The 14,279-nt window shown below is 38.9% G+C and overlaps 1 protein-coding gene across 1 annotated transcript; it reads right to left on the minus strand.

The window, feature by feature from the left end:
• Positions 1-4,577: 4,577 nt before the first annotated feature.
• LOC113016989 (OX-2 membrane glycoprotein-like) lies at positions 4,578-8,903 on the minus strand. Its single transcript, XM_026160239.1, has 7 exons — positions 8,735-8,903; positions 8,082-8,240; positions 7,617-7,718; positions 7,198-7,446; positions 6,666-6,980; positions 5,632-5,713; positions 4,578-5,534 (listed from the first exon to the last, which is right to left on the minus strand). The coding sequence occupies exons 2-7, from the start codon at positions 8,119-8,121 to the stop codon at positions 5,483-5,485; spliced, it is 840 nt and encodes a 279-aa protein (XP_026016024.1). The 5' UTR covers positions 8,122-8,240; positions 8,735-8,903; the 3' UTR covers positions 4,578-5,482.
• Positions 8,904-14,279: the final 5,376 nt, after the last annotated feature.

A 14,279-nucleotide genomic window follows, 5' to 3' on the forward strand; every position in this document is an offset into this window, starting at 1 on the left:
AGCGCTTTGAGTACTCCGAGAGAGTAGAATCAGTCTATTTACCATTATTGGCTACAAAGCATGGATCTTCCATTTGTCAGTCAAGTGCACTGTCTGCTACAAATAAACATAAAGGTTTATCTTGATGAATCAAGGTTTTTCATTCTGCTGTAATAATGCTTAAGGAATGCTGAATAATGTAAAGAGGATGTAACCGTCCCCGAAACACTTAAATATAAGTGTTTGCTTTATATGTTTGTGTGATACATTCCTGTTTAAATTAGTTCATTTATTTGTAGGAAAGGGTTAAAAAATTATTGGATAAGATGATAAAAAGGGTAGCAATGATTAAAAACTTGTCTAAAATATGTGATTACAAAATAAGAGTTTGTCAAATGTGTAAAGTGTGTAAGGTTTGTTTGAGGTAGAGTTTGTAATGGTCACATGACCAGAGTTTAGCTGAGAGCACAGTCATTGAGGGTCAGAGCATGGACACAGAGCTACATATGTGGCTAAAGTCACAACAGTAATGTTATTCTGCATGTTGTCTAAGAGGCGCACACAGTAATGGTTTTCATATATATTGTGTATATAATATTGTATGTATGTCTTACACTGGCAGTAAGAGGACATTTTCAGTGATATCCATTATATTGCATTTTTATTTAGCTCAAGACTGTTTATGGACACTAAGATGAGAGACTTTGATACGGTCAGAGATATTTGCGTTGTGAACGTTGTGTTTTCTTCAGTTTTCACAATGCCTGAAGAAAATAAGAGAGAGAGAAAAATAAACTTCCGAAGACATCAGTGTGATGCGTGGCAATTGTTTGTTGAACCCCTGTAGTTACAGAACACAAAGCTGAATGCTAACAGAAAGTGCAACCAGGGTCACCTGCCAATCAAGCATGAATCTGACCACGTTTTTCTATACAACCTGCCTAACACACGTGTGTTACACAGGCTTGTTGAATGAAGCCTTGAATATAATTCAACTACTGAACTCAACTTCTTCATTATATTAATTAAAGTAAAAGGAACTTCCGCTTTTTTAGCAGTCAAGTTCCCTCACCCATGATGTAAAAACTGAAAAAACATTTTCAAGTAACAACAGTAACAAGCTAATATCTAAAAGCTGTCTGCTTTTAGAGCTGATTTTCAACTGACAGAAAGTGTCCTGAATTGTTAAAATAAAATAAAATAAAATAAAATAAAATAATGTAGCGGTACACTGTTGATATTGCACAATCAAGAGTTTGCCTGATATTTGCAATTCACACCAGATTAGAAAGGAAATAGAAGCATAAAAGAAACTCCAGAAATAAGTTTAAAAAATTTCACAATGTCACAACTTATCAGAGACTCAAAAGGAATGATTTCACTTTATAGGTGTAAATCAAAGGATGATAAAGAGTGATCATCGCAAACTTTTATCATCTGAATTAGCTGATAAATAAAAGGTACATAAGCAATTTTAAGAGAAGTACTTATCCTGAGATTTCTTTCTAAGCTCGACAGAGATGAGAGCAGCTGATGATCAACAACACAGACAGGGTATGATGACTGAAATGCTGATTCCTTAAAGAAAAAGACAGTCGAGAAGGAAATATTAACCTGAAAACCTATGAAGCAGCAACAGATTGATTGAGTCATTGAATTTTTTAACCAGGCAGTGGTGACAGAGCTCAAGGAAGACTGTTATAGCGGACGCCCTGGACCACTATCTCTGAAACGTGATTCTGTACCCTTCGCTGGTAATAACGTCCGGTCAGAGACGGGGAATGACGTCAGAGTGGAAGAACTTTATTTACCACGAGCCCACATCAAACACACTCTCGTTGGCAAGTAAGGATGTGTGTCTGAAATTAATACAAATAAGAAATAATATAATGTTTAGCATTTCTCACACTTCAGTATTACAGAGAACACCATACCAGATTACAAATGAACAGAACCAGAAAAAGAGCTTATCATAACAACATAACAGGATGGCATAAACACAGAATCATAATCAATTTAACCCTGGAGAAGCCATGGGGTCAGAGCCGACTCCATTTGTTTTCTAGGGAAACAGGGTCCTCCAGGGTTAAGCCAATTCCCTCATTTATGAGTCAACACCACCCTCTAGTGGACACAATTACTCACTCAAAGGCCGCCAGGTTTACGCAGGCTTTATAAACAAGAACAAACTCGTATGCTAACTTAGTAACTCCATCAGGTAAAATCTTTGTGAACATTAACTCTCGGCAACAACTGAAACAACTTATAAATAAGGAACATCCTGTGGAGCCAGGCGACAACTTACTTACCTACAGCTGCTAACACACAAGGCAATAATAACAGCTGTTTACATTGATACATAACAGCAACAGAAATAAAATACTTTCCCAATGTGACTTACTGCGTCTATGAAGGCACACTTGCACGTGTTGTGCAAAAAACTGATTTTCAATGTTTCTGTGTGTTTTTTATGTGTAATATCGTTACATATGTTGCTAAATAGACTTTGGTGAACAGGTATTACAAAGGGGTTATATACAAAATTAAAGATTTACCTGTTTCTCAAGTATCTTTGTAACTGTGTTATTGTACTTACATTATAATCAGTCAGCTCCCTTTTGTCCACTTAAAAATTGGCAAATACCGGAAATCAGTTTTTGGAAGACAATCACGTTTTGGCACAACACCCGCCTTAGTCTGATTCAATCCAAGTCCATAACTTGCCTGCAGGGAGACACAGCAAGGAGAGAACGGGTGTGCACTCTGATTGGCTATTGGCCCCTGGGGGAGTCATGCTCCTCCCATGCAGGTAACGCATGCCCTGGCAGGAGGACTTTTTAGCAAGGACCTTGACACTGTTGAAAGAATTTGCTTCCATAGAGACAAAAACCTGCAGATCTTTGAAGGATCATTTGGGAATCTCTAAACAGTGAAATAGTAAAACAACACAGTGATGGTGCGCATGAGGGAAAGAGCTTATACAGAGGTTAGATCCTGCCTTGAGACAGACACACGACTTATATCAGGTGGTAGCGTTGTTGTAGTCACTCCTGTCATCTCAATATGTACCCCACATATTTCTGGTGCTCAACAAAACTGCTTCCTCTCATTGACATGTCTCATTTCTGGAGAGGAAACGCATGTGTAAAAGTTGCACCTTCACTATAGTATTTCTGTCCTTCTCTTCTGTTCTTCTACCTTTAGCTTTGCTTGTTTTTGATCTGCTAATCTTTGCTACTCTTGGTAGAATGCGTTTATTCCCACAATGAACTTGCTGTTGCTACATTCGCGCATTATTGATATATCACCACCAATCGGAGTAATACATTCAAGTTTACTACTATGGTCAAATCGCATTAGAAATTAACAATTAAAAATTAACCTGCTAATGCAGGCTATTCCTTGAGTGAGGCCTATTTAAACAAATTACACCACACGAAGTGAGAAAATATATGTTTATACTGTACAAGGTTGCACCATTAAACTCTCTAACATGCCAGCTCACCATGATGATCATCACTAAAAAATGTAAACTTTCCCATCTATAACTAAAATACCTAACTCCCATATCGTCATATATACATTTGTTTTATTAAGATACAACTTCTCATATTTGTCAAGGACTCCAAAATATAAAAACGGAATTAACATAGTTTCATACTGTGCCGCCAAAAATTCAAATTGTACTGAACTCAGTTTCAGGTAAATTGTTCATCAGGTCACCATGGAAACACATAAACTAACAACTGAGTAAAAACCCTAAGACAAAAAGATAATATGTGAATATTATTATACAATAAACAAAGGCTATATTTAACAAGCACAGTCTTATTCCCAGTTTAAAATATGTGTCAGTCTGGTTTTCCCCTTCCATTTTAGTGGTATAGTTCACCCAAAGTACTATATGATTGACTAAATACTTCTACTATTACTCAACTCAGTTTAAAGAAAAAACCCAACATTCATATGACCGCTTTGACCAAGTACTTGTCAACAGTGAGCAATAAAAACTCCCTTTTAACAGGAACTGCTGGCAGAACCAGGCTCAGGGAGGGACAGCCACCTGCTGTGACCGGTTGGGAGTGAGATGAGGGAGACAAGACAAAAGACACACTGTGCAAGAGAGCCAGGGATTAATAATAACTAATTAAATGCAGAGAGGTGTATAAACACATAAATAGGGGAAAAGAAGAAACACTCAGTGCATCATGGGAAGCCCCCAGCAGCCTAGAGCCATTGCAGCGTAACTAAGGGAGGATTCTGCCACTACTACCATTATTACTACGGCTACTACAGTTACTTCTAATCATAAGGATCAGTTTTTGTGTTAATGGTGTTAACACAAACATGTTTCCTTTCTAGATCTGTATGTGTTTCAACAAATTATGTTTAACCTGGACTGAAAGTCTTTATGACAGGTAAGTAAAGAAAAAGAAAAATCCTTGTTTTGGTTTGCAAATTGTAGGTTTATCACAAGGATCCCAAAGAAGCTGTATGTCATAAATTACAGTATATTTTCAGCCCAACCAGAGCCCTTTCAAGCAAAAAAAAAAAAAAAAAAAAAAAAGAAAAATGAAAGAAATATTGTACAAATGAAATCAGACACACGGTTTAGACACATTTAATTAGTTCAACAATAAATAATATTTGAAAATAAATTATTAAAGATACATCAGTGCAAACATTTAGGATAACCACACCACAGGTTAATAACACATAATAAAGACTGGGACTAACTCACATTCATTTCACCACAGCTAAAGCTGGCATCTAGCTTAAATGTAAATTAAATGCATTTAAGCTAAATGCCAGCACATTTGCATACTGACTGCACTGTATTACTTAAAATAATATTTAATAATAGTACAAACACTGGAGTGCAAACTGCCAGAAAAGTGCCAAACTGAAAGTACACATTTACTACATAACATTTAAACATAGAAATTATTTTGTTGAGGTATTTGTTCAGATTTGCTAGGAACGTTTCCTTGAGTTGCCTCATGTGAGCCATGTGGACCCTGCATCCGTCTGTGCTTCACTGTATTCCCTGATAGGACCACTAGATGGCAGCACAGCCCCAGTGTAATACCGCCTACGGGGTATTTCCTTACTTCCACACACACACACACACACACACACACACACACACACACACACACACACACACACACACACACACTCCGGTTTACTGCTTAAATGTTCTGCATGCAATTCAGAAAAAACGAAAGCTATATTCCTATCACATCCTTGTGGCTTTGCACCGCTTCTTCTCCATGATATTTGTGTATTTTAATTTTTTTACATTCAGAGTCGGATGAAACATGTTTTGCTCAAAGCTCCATGACATTAAAGTGCTGAGTAGCGCCGTTCATAAGAAATGTCAATGGACAGGTCCACGCATGTGAAAGTTTGAAGCTACCTGCCAATGCTTGACCTTAATTCACAAAGGAAAGGGGTTTGTAATGCTTGCATCGCAAAAGGCAGCTAGAAAGTCTAACATTGGTTATGCATGCATGGAACATGATCCTTCTCTCTGGTTGTGCTTCCTAGAACTCCTAGAAAGAAAGAGAAAATAAAAAGAAAACAGTTTATCAGCTGGCTCATCTGTTAAGTAACTGCCTAAGATGCTATAAAACAGCACTAAAAACTCACCTTTTAATCACATACACTGCAACAGCTATACAGCAAACAATTATAGTGATGCAGATCAGTGCGATCGCTGACGGAGACGGTCCTGTCCCGGGAGAGAAAGAGCACCTGGTTAGTTTGTTCCAGAAACAAAATGACTGACGCTTCTCTGAAAGAGGAAAGGGGGGAGGGGGGATTTACATGGTCACACATTTACTGTTAAAGCCAAACAACTAATGTCCATCATCCGTCAGATGACCTCCCCAGAGAGCTACAGCTCATCAGCACCGCTCACTGTATCGTGACGTGGGTTTTTTTTTTTAACTCGCCAGAAGCGAAACTGGCGTCATCGCCGTACTGAAAGCATCAGCTGACTCACAGCATAGCATTCACTCAGTCTGCTCTTAGTCACTTTTGTTTGTTATCTTTCTAGTGCGACACTCCTTGACTGCTTCATTGTCACACAGTTTGTCCCAAGTCATCAGGAAATGGATTTAACATGACTTGGAATTTCAGGGAATTCCTGCGTTCCTGATAAGTGAAAAAAGGAACAAACAAACAAACAAAAACGACGCAGTTTAGTGAGCCTGAATTTTCCTGTTAGCTCTTAATCACAAACAGTAGTCTATGTTTTAGTTTGATTAGCACCAAATAGAACACAAAACCTGTTTAAGCAAGATTTGCATCCAAATATCACACTCTGGGCAGGCTGTGGTGCAGGAGTGACATCACTTTCAGTCAGTGCGCACTCTGCTGGGAACGTTCCAGGAAGCTGGGACCAGATCACCACAGGGACTTCCTACCTGCATCATTTTCTAAACAACCGCAGCTAAGGTGTCACTCAAAACTCTGTCTCATAATTTCACTCTTCACTTCCCGATAGTTAGATATTTAGTAATAGTTTCATGGAAGTCTTTTTCCCTGTAAACTCCACCTACGCTTGAATTAGATGATTAGAATGAACTCCCAGCGCTTGTTCATTTATTAGGAATATTTGTTTCCAAGCATTACGCCAGTGTTATACATAAATGCGGTTACATAAAATGACTCGTGCATACCTCTCTGCTCGTCCCCGTCCGCCGATGCAGAGGAGGAGAAAGCGATCCTCTCTTCCCTCTCTCCAATTTTTCCACGGTTCAGAACACACGCCGCGTGTCCACTCCAACCGGGAGGTACTTTCACAGTTATGTTGCTGCTGGTGTTGAACGTGTGGTCGCTGTTTTTTACTGTCACTGTCTGTGGTTCTTCTGCGATTGTGGCTCCATCTGAAAGGTTCCACTCTATGGTGGGAGCTGGTTTGCCTGTGGCGGAGCAGCTAAACACAACTTCTCCATCTTGCTTTGCGTGGTGCATTGTGTTCACCTTTGATATCCCTTTACGGACAAATTAAATATTGATCAGTTTGAGAACTGCAGCCAGCTTAATGTCACAAGCAACAGTAATAATAAAGGTCAGGATTTTTTCCTCTCTTTAACAAAAAAGAAAAAGAAAAAAAAAGCTTGCTCTATTTTTTTCTTAACATAACGGCTCTCTCAATTTCAGAGGTTACTTATAATGTCCGTTCATATGAATGGGTTTGCAGCAATCTACCTTGCACTTTGAGGCAAATCTGTCTGCCTTTTGAGCCGCCAGGAAAGGTGTTAAAGGCGCAGAATAAACAACTCTCATCCTCCCATGTGAGATTCGTCAGTTTGATCGCCGAAGGGCTGAAAGACTCTTTCGTAACGAGCACTTTTCCACGGTAGGGCGTTTTTACTTCTATTCCAAAGCGCTCGCTGTATGTTGCCATGTCCTCCACTGTCCCCTTGACGAACCTTTGCCAAGTAACCTGCAGCACACCTGCCGGTAAAAGCCAAAAGGTAATCCAGTAAGCACCCTGCATAGAGTGTGTTAATATTTAACTAATGTTCTGGATAACATCAGCAGCTCAGAGATTAGGATCTGGGCAAGGACAACAACTAAATAATAGAATTCATAATAATAATAATTTAAAAAACAAACAAGCGTACCTGTGGAGTTTGACAGCGCGCACCTGTAGTGCTCATCGCTGCCGTACTCAGCTGTTGTGTTTCCGTGTACACTGACTGAAGCCGAGGCTGAAATACTGGAAGCTGAATGAAAGTAAGTGCAGATTCGATAGGAAAAAAAGCTTTTATGCTACTCAGTAATGCAGCACAGTAAAAAGGAACAGACCTGACAGTTAATCTCCTATATAAACTGTAAATTTCACCAAAATACAACTCGCACAATTTTTTTTTTTTTTTTTTTGCATTTTTACTTTAAAATCCTGGTACAACTCTTTAAATGGTATAATACATAATAATACATTTCCCTCTGCATATTAAAAGTCTGGATCTGGATGATCTGGATCATAAAACCATAAAAAGGCAGGGTTGTAAAATTCTGTATCATATTATTATGATTAATATAATAATAGCAAATAATATAAAGGAGCTGCGTTTAGAGAGACTTACCTTTGAATAAACAAAAACCAATCAGGAGGAGGGACATCATCTTTGCTTCACTGCTGTGTAGTCAACACTTTCGTTTTGTCCCTGTACCGGCTATTTATGCTGCTCAAAATGAAACTTTAACAGGGAACTCCCTGACTGAGTGCGGACCCATATGAAACCCTTTGAGGTAAGACAAACGCATGATTTCTGGTTGTATTTCAGCTCATAAGCTTCTCATAAATGAGGCACTGATTGGTGGTTTGATATATTTTTGCAAGATATGAAAAAAAAAATTAAGTCAAATACACGGTGTGCCTAAAACTTTTTTGAAGAAATACTTGATTAATGCAAATAAATGTACATTAATTGATACATTTTCATTGCATTCATTCTGTTTGATATTCCATTTCTTCCCATTAATTTGCCAATATAATCATATTTTTTTCAGGCAGTATTTTGGCACATTGATTAGCACGGTTGAGTTCAAGTCCACAATCAAGCCAGGCTCTCTCTGTGTGGAGTTTTCATGTTCTTCCCATGTTTCTCTCTGGGTACTCTGGCTTCCTCCCAAAGACATGCAGTTAGTGCTGTTAGGTTCATTGTCGATTCTAAATTGCCCATAGGTATAAATGGTTGTCTGTCTCTATGTGTTAGCCATACAACAGACTGGTTACCTGTTGCCCTAAGACAGCTGTGATAGGCTCCATGACCAGTTTGCTCGTCTTTGTTCTCACGTCAAAGAGGGGTTTCCAAAAGTCATTATTAAACTAAGCTGGAAATCCCTTTGGAAGACCTTGTAGACCGGGGGTGGGCAACTCCAGGCCTCGAGTGCTGGTGTCCTGCAGGTTTTAGTTGTGTCCTTGATCCAACACAGCTGATCCATATTGCTAAATGACCTCCTCAACATGTCTTGAAGTTCTCCAGAGGCCTGGTAATGAACTAATCATTTGATTCAGGTGTGTTGACCCAGGGTGATATCTAAAACCTGCAGGACTCCGGCACTTGAGGGCTGGAGTTGCCCACCCCTGTTCTAGACTATGGGCAAACTGTAAATCATTGTGCAATAAAGGGACTATGTCTATGATCAGCATAAAGGACTCTAGAGAACAACGTGTGACCTTTGATAAATCTCGCCTTGGAAATTTTTGGAGATCTTTTTGGCACATTATTTTTCATCCACTCTTCCTTATCTTGGGCCTCTGAAAATTTTGTACTTGTTTCTGCAGGACTAAGCAGGTATGAGTCATCATGTTGGCAAAAGAAATCACAGAAAAGCAAAAACGTGTATCCTGATACTGAAAACCCCATTTTTTTAAGGCTTTCTCCAACATAAGACTATCTGCCCCAATGACAGGAATGACCCACACCTTTTTTACATCTTGGCTCATCTGAAGAATCATATGATGACTAGTGGGTTGATGACCCTCAAGACAGCCCACACCGGGGGTTTAATAAACTGTGACTCTCCACCAGCTGTTGTAGAACTGAAGAAGCTTCTTGAAAAAGAGATAACACATCTTCAAAAACCTAAAGACATCCAGTTGCATTTTTTAAGCTCTCAAGATTAGAGAGAAGATATACAGAAATATTAGAAAGAGAACTCCTTAAGCGCCTTGAGGTGACTGTTGTGATTTGGCACTATATAAATAAAATGTAATTTAATTTAATTCAATAATCTGATGATCCTCGATGAGCAAGTATCTGGCGAGAGTAGGAAGGAAGGGCTCCTATTTAACAGGAAGAACAACCAGATTCAGGGTGTCATGAAATGAGGAGGAGGACCCCCAAATGCTGTCTTCAACAGACAGATTTAAAGGAAAACTTAAGTGAAGGTTTTGAAGATAACATAGTCCAACAGGACGCTAAAGCCGTGGAATCCAGAAGAGTCATGTGATCAAAAAACTTACTGGCAACACACCATGACAGATGACTAATCCACCAATAAAACAGATTAGAGGGCGTCTTTTAAGCAAGAGCCACTTAAGGGAAATGAATACAACTATGGAGAACACACAGGTATCAACAATCATGGAAAAAAGACTAGGGGAAATACAACTGATTACTAAACATGTGAGACAAACACTACCAAAGTAAAACAGGAAACAAATAACATTTTACAAAGATAGCAAGATACAGGAAACATGGGGGAACCAGAACAAACAGAATCAGGGAATATAAGCAAACTATAACCGAGAACTAAAATAGACAGCAAAACTAAAACTAGGGATAGCCTGAGGATATACGCAAAGAAACCAACCATGAATATCTGCAAGAAAAAAAATAGCAACTCAAAGCACAATAACAGAAGAATCACAAAAAGAAACACAAACCTTAAAACAAAACCTAGTGTCCGTGACATAGAGAGGGACAGTCATCTACAGCAAGAACAAGCAGGACAAAACAAGGATCCAAGGATTTCATGTACAAATTTCATCATCATCATCATCATCATCATCATCATCATCATCATCCATAACAGTCTACAATTCAGATCTCGGATGCAAAATATAGGCTATGTGTCTTGACAGGCTAAATTATGCAGATATATTCTAAATGTCAATTGCCTGCATGTTATATTTTTACACTCGACATAAATAATGTAATTTAAATCAAATCAAATCACTTCTATTGTCACATCACATGTTCAGGTACACTGGTACAGCACATGCCAGTGAAATTCTTGTGTGCGAGCTTCACAAGTAACAGAGGTGTGCAAAATGCAACAACATAAGAACAAGCAAAATATAAGGATGGGAATTTGAAAATTATAAGAATAAATATAATATGCATACTAAATATGTATATATACGTGTGTGTGTGTGTGTGTGTGTGTGTGTGTGTGTGTGTGTGTGTGTGTGTGTGTGTGTGTGTGTGTGTATATATATATAAATCAAATAAAATATACAGAGGTCAGCAGTTGGATACTTTGAAAAACAAGTGGCATTTATGTACAGTATGGAGCGCTGTTAACCCTGTTAAGACTATTCTCTGTCCCCTCAGTCATACCCTCTTCGGGATGGTTGGGCTTATCTGATGTTTCCAAAACATCCCATTAAAAAGAGTTCTATCAGTGTTACACAGATCATACTGGAACCATTAAATTCTTTTTCTTTTACTCTTAAAGTGGCAGGATATCAGTGATTCACTGTGTATGTACTGGACTCCACAAAATAAACTTGGCTAATAACTTCAGTAATATGAATTGATTTTGTTTTGTCCACATTATCTCTCTGTTAGCTGTCCTTTGACACATCACAGGCTCTACAAAGGTTCACCTCAGGTGTCTTGTAAAAGTGTAAGCCAGCCCAGCCTGATAGCTCGTCCTTTTAAAGCCACAATAAGCCTGGACTATCCGAGTGAAATCCTCAACTGAGTTAATATTTTACCTCATTTAATATGTATTCTATTATTTAATTATTTGAACAATCTTTGCCAGAACTTTGCCAGAACTGCTTGATTGTCAAAGGCTGTCAATAGTTTTATAACAGACACTGGTCCAGCTCAACAGATCAACAGATACAAAAAAAGAACAATGTCCTATATGTATGTATATTTGTGTGTGTGTGTGTACAATGTTCATATATAGGGATGGGTACCGGTATCCGGTGCCATCTGACATAAACGGTAGTAACCAGACCGAAAAGCAGCGCACATTTTGGTGCTTTATTTCGGTGCTTTTTTTTCCTGAGCTGTGATACACTTCTAGCCAATCATTTTACGTTTCCGAGGATAGTAGGCGGGTCCAGGTACGTACGTTCTTTTAGAGCAGAGCTACAGATTAAAAATGCCCAAGGCGAAGCGGTCAAAGTCTGGCTGTACTTCACAGCAAAATATGCAAACTCAGCAGCAACAAGTGCTTTAAGCTGATACTGTGATACTGTCAAAGGAGGTAACACCTCGAATCCGATGAAACACCTGGCGACGCATAGCGGGGTTTTTTAAAGCCGAGAAATGCACCGCATTTGATAGCTTGCTGCGAGACCTCACACCGAGCACATCTACTGCGGGTGTGGTGCCTGTTATGACCCGGAGTTAGCAACATCCTCCGAGAACCTGAAAAGGAGAGTCCTGGCCCCTAGCCCTGCCAGTGTAGCAGAAATGATGACGGATGATGACGGCAGCAGCAGCCGTTCTTCTCTGCGTGAGTAGCTTAATGTTGCTCGTGTGTAATTTACGTTGAGTAGGCTAACCACGTTATTACATTAATGCAGTAAGGTGAACTAGCAAACACCATCATAGCTACATGCAGCTGTCTTCTTGTTTGATGGCAGATACTCCCTTCACCCTGGCCAAAAAGGCTAAAATGACCAAAGAAAAAGTGGAAAACAGGTAAACATGAGAGGTTTTTGGATAAAGTTTGTGTTTTTTCCATTGTTTAAGCACTGCTTCCAGCCAAGAGTGATACCATATATGCCCCATAGCTGCAGAAAAGGCTAACATTGTTATCTTTTTACAAAAACCAGCTGAACATGAGAGGTTTATGGACCAATTTTGTGTTCTCCATTCTTTAAGCACCGGTTTGAGCACCGTTTAAGCACCGGCACCGTCTCAAAAGTACCGGTTTGGCACCGATATCGGATAAAACCTAAACGATACCCATCCCTATTCATATATGTTTGTGTGGACCAAAGATTTGAATGTTACTGTACCTGTGAGGACCACCAGCCCTTATGGGGACAAAACACCTGTCCCCGTGAGTTTGAAGGCATTTTCGAGACTCAAAATGTGGTTTTACTGACAGGTTGGCAATTCGGTTGTGGTTAGGTTTAGGCTAAGGGTTAGGATTAGACATTCATTTTTGATGTTTACAACAACAACAACAACAATCTTTATTTATAGAGCACATTTAAAAACCAACGGCATGCCAAAGTGCTTAACATAAAACAAATTAACACAAGTAGGGTTAGGGTAAGCAGCTAGGGAAAGCATTGTGTCAGTTAGATATCCTCACTAAGATATGAAACCAAAGAGCAAACTCAACATGAAGTCGTGTGTGTAAGAAAGCAAAACAGTACTTGAGGTTTTGAGTACCACAGATAAAGCCGTCATCACACATTTGGATTCCAGTTCCTCTGACACACTCAGAAATGATGTCAGTAACATACTGGCAAAGACATAATTGTTAAAAAAAAGAGTTTCTAGTGGGATGGCTGTTTAGCGCCGAATTCTTGCTGAATCAAGCCTCAGCTATTTTAACGTCACTTAAAAAGGCAGTGACTCACACTTACAAGACTACTGTAAGGTAGTCATGTATTTGTCGGCTTACCACTTTTTTCTTCTCTGTTTACAACATCTCCAGTAATCTCAAATGGTCAAAAGAAAAAAAGAAAACCCCAAAAGCAGAAGTCCCCAGACCATTTGTAGTTTTGTTGTTATGTGTTACTGAAGGCTGATGGTAAGTATTCGTGTGGTTTTTGACAAATATGCCTTCAATTGACGTCCAAACCTGTGCTGGGGAAGTTTGTCCAGATGAGGGGGCAGTAGGTAAGTAAGGTACCGTGGAACAAAAGAAAAAGCATAAAACAGGATTTTAGGAGCATATTTTATTTCTGGCTTTTTGCTAAACAGAAAATAATCAACAAAAACAGTTTTTGCACTCTAAGTAAGTAAGTAAGTAAAATTTTATTTATATAGCACATTTCTAGATAAAAGATCACAAAGTGCTTTACAAGGCATAAAACAAAAACAGTCAAAAGTTTAAAAAATGCAATTTTAAAAAGATGTGTTTTTAGCTGTTTTTTAAAAGTAATCACTTAGTCTGCAGATCTTAAGTTCTGAGGAAGAGAATTCCACAGTCTGGCGGCCACAGTGGCAAAAGCTCGATCACCCCTGGTTTTCAGTCTTGTATACTGAATAACAAGTAGGCCCTGATCACAAGACCTCAGGGACCTACTAGGAACATAGGGCTGTAAAAGTTCAATGATGTAGGCTGGTGCTTGTTCTTGAAGAGCCTTAAATGTCAGAACCAAAATCACTCTGTCAAATGATGCTTCACGCCAGCCTTGTGTTAAGTCTTAATGAGCTCCACTTCAGCCTCAGCATTATGCCAAACATGTTTGTGTTGCAAAGGTTGTATTTCTTTATAAATCACGTGACACTTCAACACTTTTATGAGGTCTTTTATGACGTTCGGTGTTACCTGGTATTACCCAATTTACCACAGTGCAGTAAGTCACACCCTGAGTACAATGCACTTGTGTAATCCTGAAACTATTGTGA

Source organism: Astatotilapia calliptera, chromosome 23, assembly GCF_900246225.1.
Source record: "Astatotilapia calliptera chromosome 23, fAstCal1.2, whole genome shotgun sequence".
In the NCBI taxonomy this organism is placed as follows: Eukaryota; Metazoa; Chordata; class Actinopteri; order Cichliformes; family Cichlidae; genus Astatotilapia; species Astatotilapia calliptera.

Coding starts and splice junctions, on each gene's coding strand:
- LOC113016989 (XM_026160239.1), bottom strand. CDS start 8,121: ATGATGTCCCTCCTCCTGATTGGTTTTTGTTTATTCAAAG. Junction 5,714..6,665: donor GGACGGGGACGAGCAGAGAG/GTATGCACGAGT, acceptor CTCCCGGGACAG/GACCGTCTCCGTCAGCGATC. Junction 5,535..5,631: donor GCAGTGTATGTGATTAAAAG/GTGAGTTTTTAG, acceptor CTTTCTTTCTAG/GAGTTCTAGGAAGCACAACC.